This window comes from Vombatus ursinus, unplaced genomic scaffold (genome assembly GCF_900497805.2).
Source record: "Vombatus ursinus unplaced genomic scaffold, bare-nosed wombat genome assembly UNPS02014778.1, whole genome shotgun sequence".
Lineage (NCBI taxonomy): Eukaryota > Metazoa > Chordata > Mammalia > Diprotodontia > Vombatidae > Vombatus > Vombatus ursinus.
Window position 1 is genome coordinate 20,745,012 of NW_020954556.1, and position 17,997 is coordinate 20,763,008.

The window sequence follows — 17,997 nt, forward strand, 5'->3', positions numbered from 1 at the left end:
TCTCCCCCATATTTGTAGCTCCAGCACTTAGCACAGTGTCTGGCACATAGTAGGTACTTAATAAATGTTTATTGATTGTCTAGAGCAGCTAGATGGCACTTGGATAGAATGCCAGGCCTGGAGTCAGGAAGACTCATCTTCCTGAGTTCAAATCTGGCCTCAAACACTTATAAGGTGTGTGACCCTGGACAAGTCATTTAACCCTTTTGGCCTCAGTTCTCTCATCTATAAAATGAACTGGGGAAGGAAATGGCAAACCACTCTAGTACCTTTGCCAGGAAAACCCCAAATGGGGTCACAGAGTCAGACACTACTGAAAAAGACTGAACAAAAAATTGATTGTCTACTCCTTGGATTTCGTGAGAACCTGCTTGGTAGCTGATTGGGAAGTCTGGAACTGAGAAAATTTAAAGATCTAGAAAACTGCTTTGTGAAAATCACCACATCTGATGGAATTCACAGCTTATACCAAGTTTTCAGTGTGTCAGTGAAGAGTATTATTATCTATAGATTGACCTATTGTGAGATCTGTGATTCAGCAAAATGTATGGTCCCAGATTCTAAGAACATTCATATCGTGATAAGTTGGATGATTCAACATTCTAATGATTGATGTAGCATATGTGTTTGATACATTGAGGCTGTGAAGGGTGATATACTGTAGGTATAAAGGAGCTAATAAAGTGTACACTGGGACAGATGATTGCCGAAGGAGGCACAAGTGGAACTTCTGTGCTTGTCTTATATGAAGAATTAAAGAAAATAATCTAATTACATCCTAACTAAAAATGGAAACAGTGACCATAGATAATGTAGAATATTTAGCTGTGCTTAGCATTTTAGACCATTGGTCATCAAGAAATTCCTAAAGGTCTTTTAATCCAGGACAGAATATGTTTATATTAGCCAGGAAAAGCAGTTAGGAGAAAAAAGATTTATTGTGTTCCAGTATTCACACGATGGGATTGATTCACTTTATTGACTATTTGTTTTGGGAAAATAACAGTTACTTGTGGCACCAAGGAACATTAGGCCATCTAGTTTTAATGCTGTTTTGTAGGACCACAAATTTGTTTTTTAAGTATTTATTTTTTTAAAAAATCATGTCTCTCATTTGTACAATGACTAATAAAAAAAGAAAAAAAAAGGAAACCCTGAACACTCCATAAAATCATAAATGAAAACTTCCCAGGTACATTAGGAACAGAGGACAAAGTAAAGCTAGAAATAATCAAACAATTACTTCCTGAGCCACTGAAGAGGAAATATCCTAGGAATATCTATGTCATAGCCAAAATCTGGAGCTCACATATCAAAGAAAAAATAGTGTATGCATCCAGAAAGAATCTGTCTAAATATCAAGGAATTAGTGTTGCATGGGTTTCGCTAATAAAATGAAAGGTCTGGGAGTATAGTAATGCAAAAAGCAAAAGAGATTGTCCTTATAACCGAAGAAAAACTTAACTGGCAAAGCTGAATATATAATTTTACAGATTAAAAAGATAGACCTTTTATGGAATAGGGGACTTCAAGTATTTTTTTAATTGAAAGACCAGAGCTATGTAGGAACTTTGAAATGCAAACACAAGAATCAAGAGAACTCTTAAAAAGTAATTTTATTTGAGTAATTGGAAGCAACTATAGGATGCTTATATTCTGATGGGGAAGAAGAAACAAGTGTCCCATATCGTCAGATTGTTGAAAGAGTTAAATAAGAATAACAAAAGTCCATGGAGCAGACTGATTCTGTTCTGAAAATTTTAAGAGAAGAAAGAAGGAAGGATAAAAGCAATCTTACTAGGGTAGAAAGAAAGAAGAAAAGGGTAGAACTTGCAGTTTTTCAAATTGGAGTGTGTGAGAAGAGTATACAAACATGGAAGAAATATAGGGGCAGTGGGCATCAGATGAGCCTCACTTTTACCTGAAATGGAAAAAGGAAAGTTGAGTAAGCTTATGCAAACAGTTTGGTGTAGGATTACATCATACCCAGCAGGGAAACAAGTGGGTGTTTGGTTAAGAGGGAAGATAATGCCAAAGAGAGGATACTTGCAAGGAAAACAAAGTCCCTGATCCTGAATGGGGTAGTAAAAGGAAAAAAAAAAAAAAAGAACCAGAATTTAAGGTGTTGCCTATCAATTGAGGAATTGCTGAACAAATTGCAACATACGAATTAAATGATATATTATTCCACCACAAAAAGTAATGAAAGAGTATTTCAGAGAACCCTAGGTATTATTGGCTGATGTAGAATGAAGTGAGAAAACCAGACAATGTGGGAAAACAAGGATGATGATATCTTTTTTTTTTTAAATTTTTAAAGTAATTTATTTACTTTTAGTTTTCAGCATTCATTTCATAAGATTTTGAGTTTTACATTTTCTCCACCTCCCTCCACTCCCCAAGATGGCATGCAATCTGATACAGGCTGTACATATACATTCTTATTAAACATATTTTCACATTAGTCATGTTGTAAAGAAGAATTGGAATGAATGGGAGGAACCATGAGAAAGAAGAAACAAAACAACAGCAACAACAACAACAACAACAACAACAACAACAAAAAGAGAGCAAATAGTGTGCTTCGATCTGCATTCATACCCCACAGTTCTTTCTCTGGATGTGGACAGCATTTTCCATCGTGAGATGTCTTAGATCCTCGTATTGCTGAGAAAAGCTAAGTCTATGAAAGTCAGTCATCACACAGTATGGCTGTTACTATGTACAATGTTCTCCTGGTCTTGCTTACTTCACTCATCATCAGTTCATATATAAGTCCTTCCAGGTTTTTCTGAAGTCTGCCTGCTTGTCATTTCTTATAGCACGATAGTATTCCATTACATTCATAAACCACAACTTGTTCAGCTGTTCCCCAACTGATGGACATGCCCTCCATTTCCACTTCTTGGCCACCACAAAAAGAGCTGCTATAAATATTTTTGTACGTGTGGGTCTTTTGCACATTTTTGTAGCACTTTGGGCATAATTCCAAATTGTTCTCCAGAATGGTTGAATCAGTTCACAATTCTACTAACAATGCATTTACATTCCAGTTTTCCCACATCATCTTCAGCGTTTATCATTTTCCTGTTTTGTCATGCTAGCCAATCTGATAGGTGTAATATAGTACCTAAGAGTTGTTTTAATTTGTATTTCTCTAATCAATAGTGGTTTAGAGCATTTTTTATATGATTATAGATAGCTTTAATTTCTTTATCAGAAAACTGCCTTTTCTTATCCTTTGACCATTTATCAATTGGGGAATAACTTGTATTCTTACAAATTTCAATCAGTTCTCTATATATTTTAGATATGAGGCCTTTATCAGAGACACTGGTTGTAAAAATTATTTCCCAATTTTCTGCTTCCCTCCTAATCTTGGTTGCATTGGCTTTGTTTGTGCAAAAACTTTTCAATTTAATGTAATCAAAATTATCCATTTTGCATTTCATAATGTTCTCTATCTCTTGTTGGGTCATAAATTCTTCTGTTCAAGGACAATGATATCTTAAAACAAAGCAATTTTGGAAGACTAAAGAAATAGAATCAGTGCAATAACCAACCTTGTATCATTTCAAATAACTAACATTTATATAACATGTTAAAATTTGGAAAGTACTTTGTTATCTCATTTGATCCTCACAATAACTCTGATACATGCTATTATTATTTCCATTTTACAAATGAGGAAACTGAGGCTGTGAAAGTGTTTATTAAGTGACTTGCCCAATTTCACATGGCTAGTAAGCTTTTGAGGCAGGATATGAATTCAGATCTTCCTGACTCCAAAGTCTACCTCTATATTCACTGCACCATGTAACTGCCTTTTATATACAAATATTTAAACATAGGTAGTCAGCAAAATTCTTTTTGGTGAGTGAAACCTATAATTTGAATATGGCCTTCAAAAGAGGAACAGAACAGGTAAAAAGAGACCAGGGTTTTAGGAGTGAGAATGGGAGATCATTGCACATGTAACCTCAATCCCATCCTGTCCAACAGATTGTCCCCACTATGATCTGCCTCCTCAAACATACTCAATCTCTCCCTCCTGCCTAAAAACACACCTACTCCTCTCCCTTTCTTCTAAATCCTCCATTAGATCCCGTCTTCCTTGCTAGTTAGCCTAAGTCTCTTCTTCCTTTCTCTGCCAAACTTGTAAAAAGCCAGGTACACTAGTGGTTTCTACTTCATTTCCTCTCATTTTCTTCTAAACCCTTTATAAGCTGACTTCTACCTTAGTATAGGCCCTTACTACTTATTCCTTGGACCATTGCTATAGACTCTTAATTGGTCTCCCTAAGTCATCTTTTCTCACTCCAACTCATCATGCTGACACAGCCAGCAAAATTTTTTCCTAAATGTAGACCTAACCATGTCACCTATTCCTTCCTCCCCACCCTCTTTCCTCAGTGAATTCCAGTGGCTTCTTACTGCTTTTAAAATGAATTATTAACTCTTCACAACCTGATCCTAACCTTTCTTTTCACTCTCATTAGATTTTACTTCTGCTTCCATGAACTTTGTGATCCAGCTACACTGGCCTTTTTGCCATTCCTGACATCTGACATGCCATCTCTCCTCTCAATGCCTTTGCAGTCCGGCTATTTATGTCCTTGGTATAAAATCAGTTCTTACCTTTGCCTCTTGGAATCTTAGATTTACTTCATGACTCAATTCACATGCCAGTGCTGCATTTAAGGCCTTTCATCTTTCCCTCTGTTACTAATGACTTCCCCTTCCCACTAAGGTTGCCTATGATCTGCTCTCTATGTGTTTTATATATCCCTATATATGCATATTTTCTCCCCATTAGATTTTAAGGTCCTTGAAGGCAAGGAATATAACGTTTTTTTTTATCTCTAGTGCTTAGCATGGTACCTGTCATGTAATAGCCCTTTAGTAAATGCTTATTAATTGATTGAACTGCTCAAGTGGATCTGTGATGTTGTCAGTGTATTTTCTGCAGTAATACATTTTGCTACTCACCTACCTATCTGTCCCATAACTCTTGTTAGTATCTTTCCATGAATTTGATACAGAGGGATTTATGTAAAGTGAGGGGGACATTGTAGGGATGCTTCCTTTCTCGTGATCTCTCTAGGACACCAGTAGAACATAGGGGCTGTTCAGCAGCTATTCCTTGCTCTTATCATGTGATCAGCCTATCTTTTTTGCCTATACATTTCTTTAATGGTATCTTTTACACTGACTCTACTTTGTAATTCTGTATTTGTAATATCTGCTTACATATACTATGTGCCTCTCAACTTCTTTGGGTTTTTATTTGTCAGTCAGCAAAAATCTGCCTTCTTTCTCTCTCATCCAAATCCCCCCACCTCCCCCACACCTATACACATTGAGAATGAGAGAAAAGCAAAAACACTATTATAAACATGTGTAGTCAAATACAGGATAGCTAAGTGGCTCAATGGACAGAGTGCTGAGCCTAGAGGCAGGAAAACTCATTTCTTTGAGTTCAGATCTTGGCCTCAGATACTTAGCAGCTGTGTGACCCTGGGCAAGTCATTTAATCCTGTTGGCATTAGTTTCCTCATCTGTCAAATGAACTGAAGAAGGAAATGACAAACCACTCCAGTGTCTTTGCCAAGAAAACCCCAAATAGGGTCATGGAGAGTTGAACATGACTGAAACAATTGAACAACAACAAATAGATGATATAAATTTCTGCTTAGGCTACGCCTGAAAAAAAATATGTTTTATTCTACACTGTGAGTCCTTTACTTCTCTATCAAAAGGTGGATAGCAAGTTTCTTCACTAGTCCTCTGGAACTGTGGATGGTCGTTATCCTCATAGGAATTCCTCATTCTTTCAGATTTGTCATTGGAAAAATTGTTCTCCTGGTTCTGTTCACTTCACTCTATCAGTTCATACAGTTCTTCCGAAATTTCTCTGAAATCATCCTCTTCATCATTACTTACAGCACATTATTCCATCACATTTATGTACCATGCCTTGTTTAGCCATTCCCCAATTTATGGGCACTCCCTCAAATACTGATTCTTTGTCACCTCAGAAAGAGCTATTTTTATTTTTGTACATCCACTTTGGAATAGTCTCTCTTAATTTACCCTCCCTCAAATTTGTCCTTCTCCTTCCCTTCAGTTTGCCTGTTGAGTGAAATGCATTTCTGTACCCAGCTCTGTATATGTGTGTATTCTTCCTTCCTTTGACTCTTTCAGTTGAGAGTGAAATTTAAGTGACAGCTGCTCCCTCGCTCACTCTAACCCCCCCTCCCGCTGTATAGATGTCTACTTATGTACCCTGATAGTACCCTGATTATATACCCCCTTTGTATAGATATCTACTTATGTACCCTGATGTACGCAGTGTACACAATCATATATAAGGTTCTTCCTAACTTCCTTTCTCTTCTTCCCACCCCTAGTGTATTCCTCTTCCTTTCTTTCCATTCTTAAGACCATCAAGATGTAACACTACTTCTATGACTCCTGATAATATTCAGAGGTGTACATGTATCTTCTCCCTATATTTGAATGTCAGCAGTTCATCCCTTTTAGTCCCTTACACTTGTTCATTCATGTTACCTTTTTTATGTTTCTTTTGACTTATATTTTTGCAATAAAGAGTTTCTATATAACTTTTGTCTTTTTAATCAGGAACCCTTGGAAGTCCTTTTTTTCATTAAAGGTCTGTTTTTTCCCCCTTGTAGCATTGTTAAAAGCCTTTTTCACTTCTCTTTTTTAATACCATGTTCCAGGTACGTTAAATTGATTTCTTTGTTTAGAATGTTAGTATATGCTATGTTTAGCACCTTTTGATTTCTTGAAGAAAGTAGTCATAGTGTATAGGTATTGGAAGTATATTAGCCTACCAGGTGATATATGCAATTAGAGATAGCTAGGTGATAATAGTGGTAGAGCATTGGACCTCGAGACAGAAGACCTGTGTTACATCCAGCCTTACTTACTAAATGACCCTGAGGGAGTCATTTAACCTATATCTCCCTAAGTTTTTTCATCTGTAAAACGGGGATGATAATATCACCTACCTCTCAGTTTCATGAAGATAAAATAAGATATTTGTAGACAATTTGCAATCCTATGTACCACGTACTAGCTGTTGTTGCCTTTGGATAGGCATAATAAAACAAACTCATCCAACTGTTTTATTTTTCTTTTCAATGTGTCATACTTCCATCATCCTTTTGGTTAATTTATAATGAGAATATTAAGATTTATATAACTCAGTTTCTCTAGTAGTATTTCCACTAGTGGGCATTGGATAAGGATTTAATATTTAAAATCTCCCCAGATAAATTAATGTTTATAGGTGGTATAAAAATTGTGTGATAGTGTTGTCAGCCCCGTTTTCTGCCATTCTGCTATTGTTATTTCAGAAATAAAGTAAGCACAGACTTGAGGACCATATTGTAATGTTCTTTGTTTTATGGGTTGCCATCACCAAAAAATCGTTGCCAAATGGCCAGCCTACTGCTGAAGACCTTCTTTATGTGTAGCATAGTAGAATCCGACAGTTTACATACCACGCTTGTAGATTTAAAGATGCTAGGGTCATCCTCCATCTCCACAGATGAACATTTGGGATAGAACTTTTTATGTTAAGAAAAGATACTTATGAAAAAAATCCAGGAACATGAGGGAGGACCAAAGTAAAGAGAATATGGGTGAAGATCAGTAGAGACAGAACTATAAGCAGTATGTTTCCATGAGAATACTCTAGCACCTAGGCAGAAAGAGGCAGTAGATGCTTTCAAGAAACAGATCATAAGTCTGTTACAGAGATATAAGGTATTATTGTTGGAGAACTTTGGATATTTTTTGAAACTGATAATCAAAGCAACTAATAATTTTTATTTTACCTTCAGCAACATGTAAACTCCTTGATGGCAGAGACTGTCTTAGTTTTGTATTTCTGTCTCCAGAACCTAACACTGTCCCTGGCACATAATAGGCACTTAATAAATTCTGATTGATTGATTGATTGATTGCCTTAAAGATTTTGTCTTTTAAAAAGAAGAGAAAGCAATGAGGGGAACTTTTTTTTTTTCCCTGGACTTGATTTTCAGCAACATTCATTACATTCACTAATATAATTACCAAGAATAAAGCTTCTTTCTCCAACTATTTATCTTCCTTATTTCTGTGTACACTGTTTTGTGGTTGTATTTAAGTAAGTCCTGAGTACGTTTTGCAAGGTTAATCCCAGATATTTTATTTCATTTAGTAGTTATTGTGAATGGATTTTTTTTTGTGTTGTTTCTTCCTTGCTTTTTATTAATACCATATAGAAATGCTTTTGGGTTTTTTGGATTTATTTTGTATCCTGTTAATTTATAAGAATTATTAATTTAGATTTTTAAAAGACATGTACAGACTATGGAGGCAAGGGCAGGCATGAATAGAAAAGTCTGGCATAGTTTTGTAAGGATAATGATGTGCCGTAATTTTTATAATTATATAAATAATGAGTGCTATAATTCAGAATGATTTAGGTTGCCCCGCAATACAGAAGATAAGAAAAAGGGCTTTATCTGCTATATTAATTTAAAAAAAAAAAAAGAGGATCAGATTAAGGGATGGGATTGCTGCTTTAGGTGAATGGGATCGTGGCATGGACAATAGAGAGATGGTATTCAACTTTTGATTTTGCTCTTTTTTCCTCTATGGAGGAAAATAATCTTTGGACTGGAATGACAGAACAATAGCTAAGAGGAAATTGAAATGCAAGATAAATGGAGAGAACCTGGCTACTCTTGGTGAGTTAAGTTGCTTAGCCTAAACTTCATCCCAGATAATGAAAGAATTGGCAGATGAAATTGCTGAGTTGCTCTTAGCGAAGAGAACAGAAAAATTGTCAGAGGATTGGAGAAGGGCAAATGTCCTGATTTTTCATAAAGGGAAGAGATCAAATTTGCAAGGTACAGCCTAGTGGGCTTGCCTTTAATTCACAGCAAAATTTTTCAACATAGTTGAAATTAGTGGACTTCTAGAAAGGGATATGGTGATTATAAGTAGTAATCATGATTTCATAAAAAACAGGGATGCCTGCCAGTGAAACTGAATGGATCAATAGCTACAAAAGTATAAAATGCACAGATTAACATAAAAAGAAATAGAGAATTTAAATAACCGAATCTCAGAAAAGAAATTGAATAAGGCATAACATAATGAATTCCCAAAAGAAAAAACTCCAGGACTGAATGGATTTACAGGTGTAAGATTTAAAAAAAAAAAAATTTAACTTCAGTATTATATAAACTGTTTATACATATAGGAAAAGAAAGGACCCTGCCATATTGCTTCTAAGATATGGTCTTCCTACCTAAACCAAGGAAAGACAAATTATAGAAAGAGAATTATAGAATAATATCCCTACTGAATATTTAAATAAATTACAGTCAATCCTCAACATTTGCGCATTTAACTTTTGCATTTTCAAGCATTTATGTTGTTTCTTAGTAACTTCATTTTTACTTTTGGTTGGCAACTAGCACATATCTTGCCTATGTTCAGTAGAAGAAAAGCAGTGAGAAATGCAATGCACACAAGTTTGTGGAACGGCTGGTATCCTTCTAGTCATTTCCCTGGTCTTGTTCACTCAACTATTGTAGAATAAAGAGCTCCCAGTGCATTCATTGCATATTTTCACTGCATGCCTTTAAGACTCAAGTTTTATGTTATAATTATGCCCCCAAAGCATAGTGCAAGTCCTTTGAGCCCCCTTGCCCAAGTATACAAAGTCTGTGATGCACCTTAGTAAGAAAATAAAAGTGTTAGGGCAGCTAGGTGGCGTAGTGGCTAGAGCGTCGGGTGTGGAGTCAGGAGGAACTGAGTTCAAATTTGGCCTCAGATGCTTACTAGCTGTGTGACCTTGGGCAAATCACTTAACCCCATTGCTTCCCCCCCACCCTACCCTACCCCCAAATTAAAAGAAAAAAAGGTGCTAGATAAACTTCCTACTAGAATGTCTGCAGCGGCTTTGAGTTTGGTATTAATGAATAGTCCCAATTCATTATATCCGCAAAAAGGAGGAAAGTACTTGCAAAAATATTTGTGAATCTGTTCCAGAAAGGGCTAAAGTAACATATCAAGTGCATGATGAGGGAATTGAAAAAAGTGTAAAAACGGCTAAGTTTGTGAGTAAATGAGATGGTGGTTACCCAGCCTTCTTGCTACCACACCAGGCCAAGCAATCTTGAGCTCAGAAGGGACCAGGTACTCACCCCAGAGCATTTGTTTTCATCAGGATATAGTTCAGCCACAGAGCTGAAAGGAAGATTGTTGTTCTTTATCCTTTGAAGAGGACCAATGACATCATGGGTGATGTCTTAACTTGGCCATGAATTGGCTTTAAGTGAGGCAGAGTTGCACAAAGTCATCATTCTTGCTCTTTTCCTGAGTTATCAAAGTCCTGTGGCAAGACAAAAATCAGAATAACTGGTGATAACCCAGTATGCAGTGAATGATCTTGGTGTCTTTGATGCCTGACAAGCTCTAAAATGCTCCACGGGATTTGCTTCAGCCAGCTTCATGGCCATTGGAATAAATTGTTCTCATCTGCCCATTCCTCCATGGAAAGTCTTCACATATTTGGAGTAAACTCACCCTAATGTAGCAGTTTTGACTTTGATGTCTTCTTTTGAGCTTGTTTTGATCTTCCCTGTTACCATAGTAAGTTTCTATAGTCAGGTTCTTTTTTGTCTCCCCTCTTATTTTTCCAGACTATTTCTTGACTTTTAACTTTATGTTGAAACTGGGCTTTGCTTCTGGAGTAGAGGGGGCACTGTCCCAAGCTTCAGGTTTTTCATGCTCCCATTTACAGAGCTAATTCTGTAAGTTTTCGGTTCTTCCAATGTGGTATGATCACTGCTGCCCTGTGCTCTAGTCTGTGAGTGACCACAAGCACTCTTTTCTGTCCTGAAACTGTGACTATGATCTTTGCTCCCCTGTGGCTGTGTGTTAGTGCTCTTCCTTACCCCGAGACTTTGAGCCAGGACCACTCAAATATAGTCTAGACAATTTAAAATCTAGACAATTTAAGAACCAGTAAAGAATTTATATTGACAATATAGGAGGAAGAAATATAGTTGTAGGAATGGACACTGGAAAGTGTGGCTCAAAGGCATAACTTATCTTTTTTGATAGCAATATTATTTTTGTTAAGATTGGAAGAAGATGTGTGATGTTGGAGGCATTGATGGTATATCCAATCTTGTTAAATGAAAGGAGAATAAAAGTAGCATTTCACTTAAGGGATATTAAAATGAGTAAAATAAAGATTTGACTTTGGAGGAATACAAATCAACTTGCCATATTTGTGTATAAAAGTAGGTAAAATCTGGATCTTGTCTACACTCAGCTCCTTGTGTGGATAAAACATATTTGCCCGTTCCTCTAGCAGAAAACTGGAGAGGCCAGGGTGAGTCATTGTTTGACTTGGAGTAAGGCTTTTAAATCTTATTCATTTATAGGTATTAAATAGAAGTTGTACTTGCCACCTGTCTTGCCTCATTGAGATACATTTCTAACTTAAGCCACATTAACACTCATCTTTAATGTTCCATCTATTTGTCTGTATATAGCTGTCTCTTATTTGGAAGGCCAGTAGCAGAGAAAAATGACTTATCCTTTCTGTAAGGGGTATGGTTTGTCAATGAAGAGTCCCTAATTTACAATTTGGGAATGTTGTAGGAGAGCCTAGCAAATTTTTGCATTAATTTGGAATGTAGTTTATTAGTCCTTTGCCAAAGACAGATTTTTTTCATTTTTAATTTTTTAAAAAAATTTTTTAAAAAATTAAAAAAAAATTTTTAATTTTTTTGCAGGTGATTATTTTTAGTTTTCAACATTTACTTTCACAAGATTTTCTCCCCATCTCTCTCCTCCCCCCACCCCAAGACAATGTACATTCTGAGCACCCCTTCCCCCAGTCTGCCCTCTGTTCTATTACCTGCCCCCTTCTATTTTCCTGTAGGGCAGGATAGATTTCTATACCCCATTGCCTGTATATCTTATTTCCCAGTTGCATGTAAAAACAGTTTTTAACATTCATTTTTAAAATTTTGAGTTCTAAATTCTCTCCCTTCCTCCCTCCCCACCCACCCACATTGAGAAGGAAGCAATTCAATATAAGTTATACATGTATAGTCATGCAAAACACTTCCATAATAGTCATATTGTGAAAGACTGTATTTCCCTCCATCCTATCTCACCCCCCCATTTATTCTATTCTCTCCTTTGACCCTCTCCCTCCTCAAAAGTGTTTGCTTCTGATTATCCTTCCCCTAATCTACGCTGCCTTCTATCATCCCCCTCATCACTTTCCCCCCTATTTTCCTGTAAGATAAGATAGATTTCCACACCTAATTGAGTATGTATATTATTCCCTCTTTAAGCCATATCTGTTGAGAGTAAGATTCACTCATTCCGTCTCACCTCCCCCATCTTCCCCTCCACTGTAAAAGCTTTTTCTTACCTCTTTCAAGTGAGATAATTTACCCCATCCTACCTCTCCTTTTCTCTTTCTCCCAGTACAATCCTCTCTCACCCCTAAATTTTCTTTTTTAGATATCATCCCTTCATATTCAAGTCACCCTGTGCCCTTTGTCTATACATACATAGATATATACATACATATATATAAATATAAATACACACACACACACACATTCTCTCCAACTACCCTAATACTGAGAAAGGTTTCATGAAATACAAATATCATCTTTCCATGTAGGAATGTAAACAGTTCAACCTTAATAAGTCCCTTATGATTTCTCTTTCCTGTTTACCTTTTCATGCTTCTCTTGAGTCTTGTATATGAAACTTGAATTTCCTATTCAGCTCTGGGCTTTTCATCAAGAATGCTTGAAAGTCCTCTATTTCATTGAATGTCCGTATTTTTCTCCTGAAGGATTATATTCAGTTTTGCTGGGTAGGTGATTCTTGGTTTTAATCCTAGCTCCTTTGACCTCTGGAATATCATTCTAGGCCTTCTGATTCCTTATTATAGAAGCTGCTGAATCTTGTGTTATCCTGATTGTGTTTCCACTATACTTGAATTGTTTCTTTCTGACTGCTTGCAATATTTTCTCCTTGACCTGGGAACTCTGGAATTTAGCTATAATATTTGTAGGAGTTTTCCTTTTGGGATCTCTTTTAGGAGGTGATCAGTGGATTCTTTGAATTTCTATTTTACCCTCTGGTTCTAGAATATCAGGGTAGTTTTCTTTGATAATTTCTTGAAAGATGATGTCTAGGTTCTTTTTTCTGATCATGTCTTTCAGGTAATCTAATAATTCTTAAAATATCTCTCCTCAATCTATTTTCCGGATCATTTGTTTTTCCAGTGAGATACTTCACATTTCTTTTTTCTCCCCCCCATTCTTTTGACTTTGTTTTATTGTTTCTCAAGGTCTTTTGGAGACATTAGCTTTCACTGCCCAATTCTAATTTTTAAGGAATTATTTTCTTTGGTGAGATTTTGGTTCCTATTTCTCTCCCTCGCCCGTCTAATCCAGCCAGTTGTGCTTTTTAAAGAGTTATTTTCATCAGTGAATTTTTGTACCTCTTTTTCCATTTGGCCAATTCTGTTTTTTAGGGTTATTATTTTCTTTAGTATTTTTTTGTGCCTCTTTTACCAAGCTCTTAGTTGTCTTTTCATGATTTTCTTCCTTTGCTTTCATTTCTTTACCTAATTTTTCCTCTACCACTTTTCTTTAATTTTTAAAATCATTTTTTAGCTCTTCCAAGAATTCTTGTGCTTGTGTCCAATTAACTTTTTTTCTTTTTTGAGGCTTTGGTTGTAGTTGTTTTGACTTCTTTGTTTTCTTCTGAGTTTGTCTTGATCTTCTGTGTCACCATAGTAACTTTTGGTGGTCAAGATTGTATATGTGTGTGTGTGTGTGTGTGTTTGCTGTTTGCTAATTTTTTCACCCTATTTCTTGATTTGGAGCTTTATGTTAATGTTGGGCTTTGTTCCTGGTGTGGGTCATGGGAGAGGTGCTGTCTCAAGCTTCAGGCTTTTTTTCCACTGTTGTTTTCAGAGCTGGTTCTGGGGTTATGGAATATTTTGGTATTTCTAAGGTGGTGTGATCTGGGGAAAGAGGGGGTTCTCACTGCTCTCTTGGTCTGTACTCTAATCCTTACCTAGGAAGAGCCCCTTGTCCCTTGGAATTGTAATCAATACTGTTTCTCAGGGTCCTCCATCTTTGGGACTAGAAATGACATTGCTCCTCAGAGTTCTTGATCACTTGGGACCAGAAGTGGTACTGCCTCTCTGGGCTTCCATTTCCTTCTGAACAAAAGTGCTTCTCTCTGCCCTTGCACTATGCCCCAAAAGTGGGTATAGGCAGTGGAGTTGCCAAACAGCATCTGGTTCTGGGTCTAAGGCTAGCACAGAGGTACCGTACCTATAATCTTGTTCTTACCAGTTGCCATGTTCCCTTACCATCTCTCACTTGAGAATTCCTGAAGCTGCTGCTGCTTCTTTCACCACCACCTGTATTCCCACAACTGGTGTTTCATCCTTGCGGGCTCTGGGACAGATTCTACCCCCATGTAACAAATCTCTCTTTTCTACCTTCAGTGTTGTCTAGGGCTAAAAGAATGTCTCACTCTGGCCTTTTGTTGGCACTGACACTCTAGAATTCAATTTGAGGCATTATTTTAAAGTTGTTTGGAGGGGAATGTTGAGAGAGCTCAGCCAAGCCACTCTCTACTCCCCCATCTTGGGCTCTGCCCCTTAGAGCTTTTAGTTAGAATAGTATAGGAAAGGCCAATCTTGAACCAGGAGAACTGATGACGAAATGTTTCCCTTCTCTTAGTAGAGGAAACTATGGATATAGAGTGTTTCATGTCTTGTTAGACAGTTTTCTTGATCAGTTGGTTTTGCATAACTGTTGCTCTTTGTTGTACGGGATTGATTGTTCACTTGGAAGAAGGATGACACAGCAGTAAATGACAATGATGAAAAAACCAAAAGACCTCCAATGTTTAGGGAAAAAAAGCCAAGCAGGGTAAAATTTACTTTTTCTGTTGTTTCCTGAATTCTTGTTTTGAGAGTACTTGGCAGACAGTTTTTAGTATAGGCTCTGCTGATTGATTTTATGACAACAAAATTTGTTATTCCAGTTAAAATTAATATAAACCATACCTGAGTATGAAGTGATTTACATGACACCATGTGCAGATTTTCTCTTATATTTAATTAGGGTTAGTTAGAATGAACCTTAGAGATTTTGAGTTCCAAATTTTTCCTCCCTCCCTCTACTCCCTGTCCCCAAGAGGGCATGCAATCTGACATAGGCTTTACAGGTATGATCATATTAAACATATTCCCACATCAGTCATGCCATGAAAGAAGAACTAGAACAAAAGGAAAAAAAATGAGAAAGAAAAATCAAAAAAGAGAGAGAGAGAGAGAGAAAATAGTATGCTTCAATCTGCATTCAGACTCCATAGTTCTTTCTCTGGATGTGGATAGTATTTTCCATCATGAGTCTTTTGGAATTGTGTTAGATCATTAAAACCCAGTATTTATATGGAGCAGAGCTAGTATTATAGTATTTTTGTTTACCAGGGTCAGTAATTTATTATCTGAAAGATCGTGAAAAGACACTGAAATGAATTGTCCAGTTTCAAAAGGTGTAGAAATGCCCCTGCCAGGCATGCTCACACTTCCTACCTATTTCCTGAGAATCATAACAGGAATTTCTTCACATTTTTCTTAAACTAAGTCTTAAAAATAATTCCATGTTTTATGTTTATACCATAAATCTATTTTTGCCACTATTATCTAAATCAGATATTCTTAACCAGGCATCTGTGAATTTGTTTTTTATAAATACTTTTCAGTGTAATTGGTTTCGTTTTGTAATCCTAAATGTTTTATGCATTTTAAAACATTTTGTGAATAGGTCTGTCTGTAGGCTTCACCAGACCACCAAAAAAGGGGTACATAACACAAAAAACTTAAGAACCTCTTATCTATGCCTTTGTTTGAAAACCTTTCTATATCTTTATTAACAAAGGCTTGTTAATTTGACTGCATATAAGCTGAGCATTATGACTTAGAGGTGGTGTTCACCAGTGATGATCTGGATCATCTACATCAGTTTGAAGATAAAAGTCATCACGAACTTACCTATAATCTTTTATTACATGTACAATAAAATAGAGCAGAAATCACAGATTCATATCTAATTGTTTTCTGAACTTAAAAAAAAAAAACTTACCAAGGATCTAAAGAAAAGAAAATTGATGTGAATGGTGTTTTAGAATTATGTCAAGTCTTCTTAAGGATCTAAAATTACTTAACAGATATTTTCTTGATAATTTTCCTAGCAGTTTTAAGGAAGAGGTGGGTGACAATCCCCACTGAGTCCAACACTATCTCCTTCGTTATATTGTTTCACATTATTTTCTTTTTTTTTTTTCCTCTTGGCCAAGCTCCTTGTAGTTAGGGGCTATAATTAATAAGCTTTCCAATACTTGAAGAGTAGACATTCCCAGGTTGTTGAAAAGAATACGGTTAAATTTCTCTCTTCAGTATCATTCTCTTCCTTTATTTCCATAGTTGTTGAAATTTTTCCTCTTTAGAACTTGCCTACGATTAATTAAAAGTGCTGGGAATCTCCTCACCTTCTTTTACCTTCTCTGGCTATGCAAGGCCTGATTTTCCTTTATTAGAGGCAAATATTCTCTTTGTTGATGCAACACTCACTTACAATAATTAGTTCATTTTAAGCCATTATATATTTACTAAATATTCCTCCTCTGTGGCCGTAAGGAATCTATTTTAGATAAAAAGTTATGAGTTTAATAACATTTACCATAAGCCCCCAGTTGGTGAAATTCTTAACATTTAGGCAGAGGTTAGGCTGTCTATCTAAATTTACACTGATATATTATCTCTAGTTAACCCTTTTCCCCTTTGTGGTGAAGCAAAATTTGGTTACTAAAATGTTTGGCTAATAAAACAGCAGATTACATAGGCATCAGGGGGGGAAATTGGATAAGAAAAAGCATGCCTTTTCTTGGAACTTTTTGAAACAGGTGGTGTTAACCCTAATCTTCTACTCTAAAATGTTTGTAGAGCCAATGACTCTCCTTGATAGGTTTCTAATCTGCCATAGGGAAAGGAAGAAAAAGATAATAGACGTTAGGTACCAGACACTGTGCTTAGCACTTCTTATGAATCTCATTTTATCATAACTCAGTCCTATCTTCTCTTTCTCCTTTGGCTGGTTGCCCTAGGTCTGTTAGTTCTTGACTCCACTCTGTATGACCCTGCTCCCTCCTTTCTACTTCCAGACCCTCAAAATCTATCTGATCTTGACATAGTTCCTTCCTTTTATACAAATTTCTTAGGACAATACCAGGTTTCCCACACAGTGGCTTTGATTGATTCTGTGAGGTGTACAGGCCTTTTTCACATTGTGTTCTAATTTCTTTAGTCAAGAAGTGTTCTAAGTCTAGGATAATCAATGAAACAGCACCATTACCCTTACATTGATAATATATGTGCCTGAATTGTTACCTAGCACAGAAGGCATTTAGTACAGTACCTGTCATGTAGAAAGCATTTAATAAATGCTTTTTTATGTATGGACTGATATGGTCTTAGAAGTTTTTTCTCTTCTAAAATGCCAGTTCCTAAAGGTCGTGACCCCATGCCAGTTTAATTTCCCCTCATGTAAATGTGAACTGTATCATTGGAAATTAGTTCATTAAAGAGGGCACTGTTTTAAGCTGAATTTAACTTTTCTTTGAGCCATATTATTTACTTGTTCTCTTCATCCAGACAGGCATGGTACATTGTGATACAGCAGTTGGAACACCTGATTACATATCACCTGAAGTTCTGAAGTCACAGGGTGGTGATGGCTACTATGGACGAGAGTGTGATTGGTGGTCTGTAGGTGTTTTCCTTTTTGAGATGCTGGTTGGTGAGTAAACACATTCTACTGATCTTCTTCCCTTCTGTCCTCCTCC

At 36.4% G+C, this 17,997-nt stretch overlaps 1 protein-coding gene across 3 annotated transcripts in view; it reads left to right on the forward strand.

The window, feature by feature from the left end:
• The window catches only part of ROCK2 (Rho associated coiled-coil containing protein kinase 2), a 164,575-nt gene that overhangs the window by 97,727 nt on the left and 48,851 nt on the right, over positions 1-17,997 (forward strand). For all 3 annotated transcript variants that reach the window (XM_027865498.1, XM_027865499.1, XM_027865500.1), the window contains exon 6: positions 17,807-17,951. In XM_027865498.1, coding sequence (XP_027721299.1) covers positions 17,807-17,951 — 145 coding nt within the window. The remainder of the gene's footprint in view (positions 1-17,806; positions 17,952-17,997) is intronic.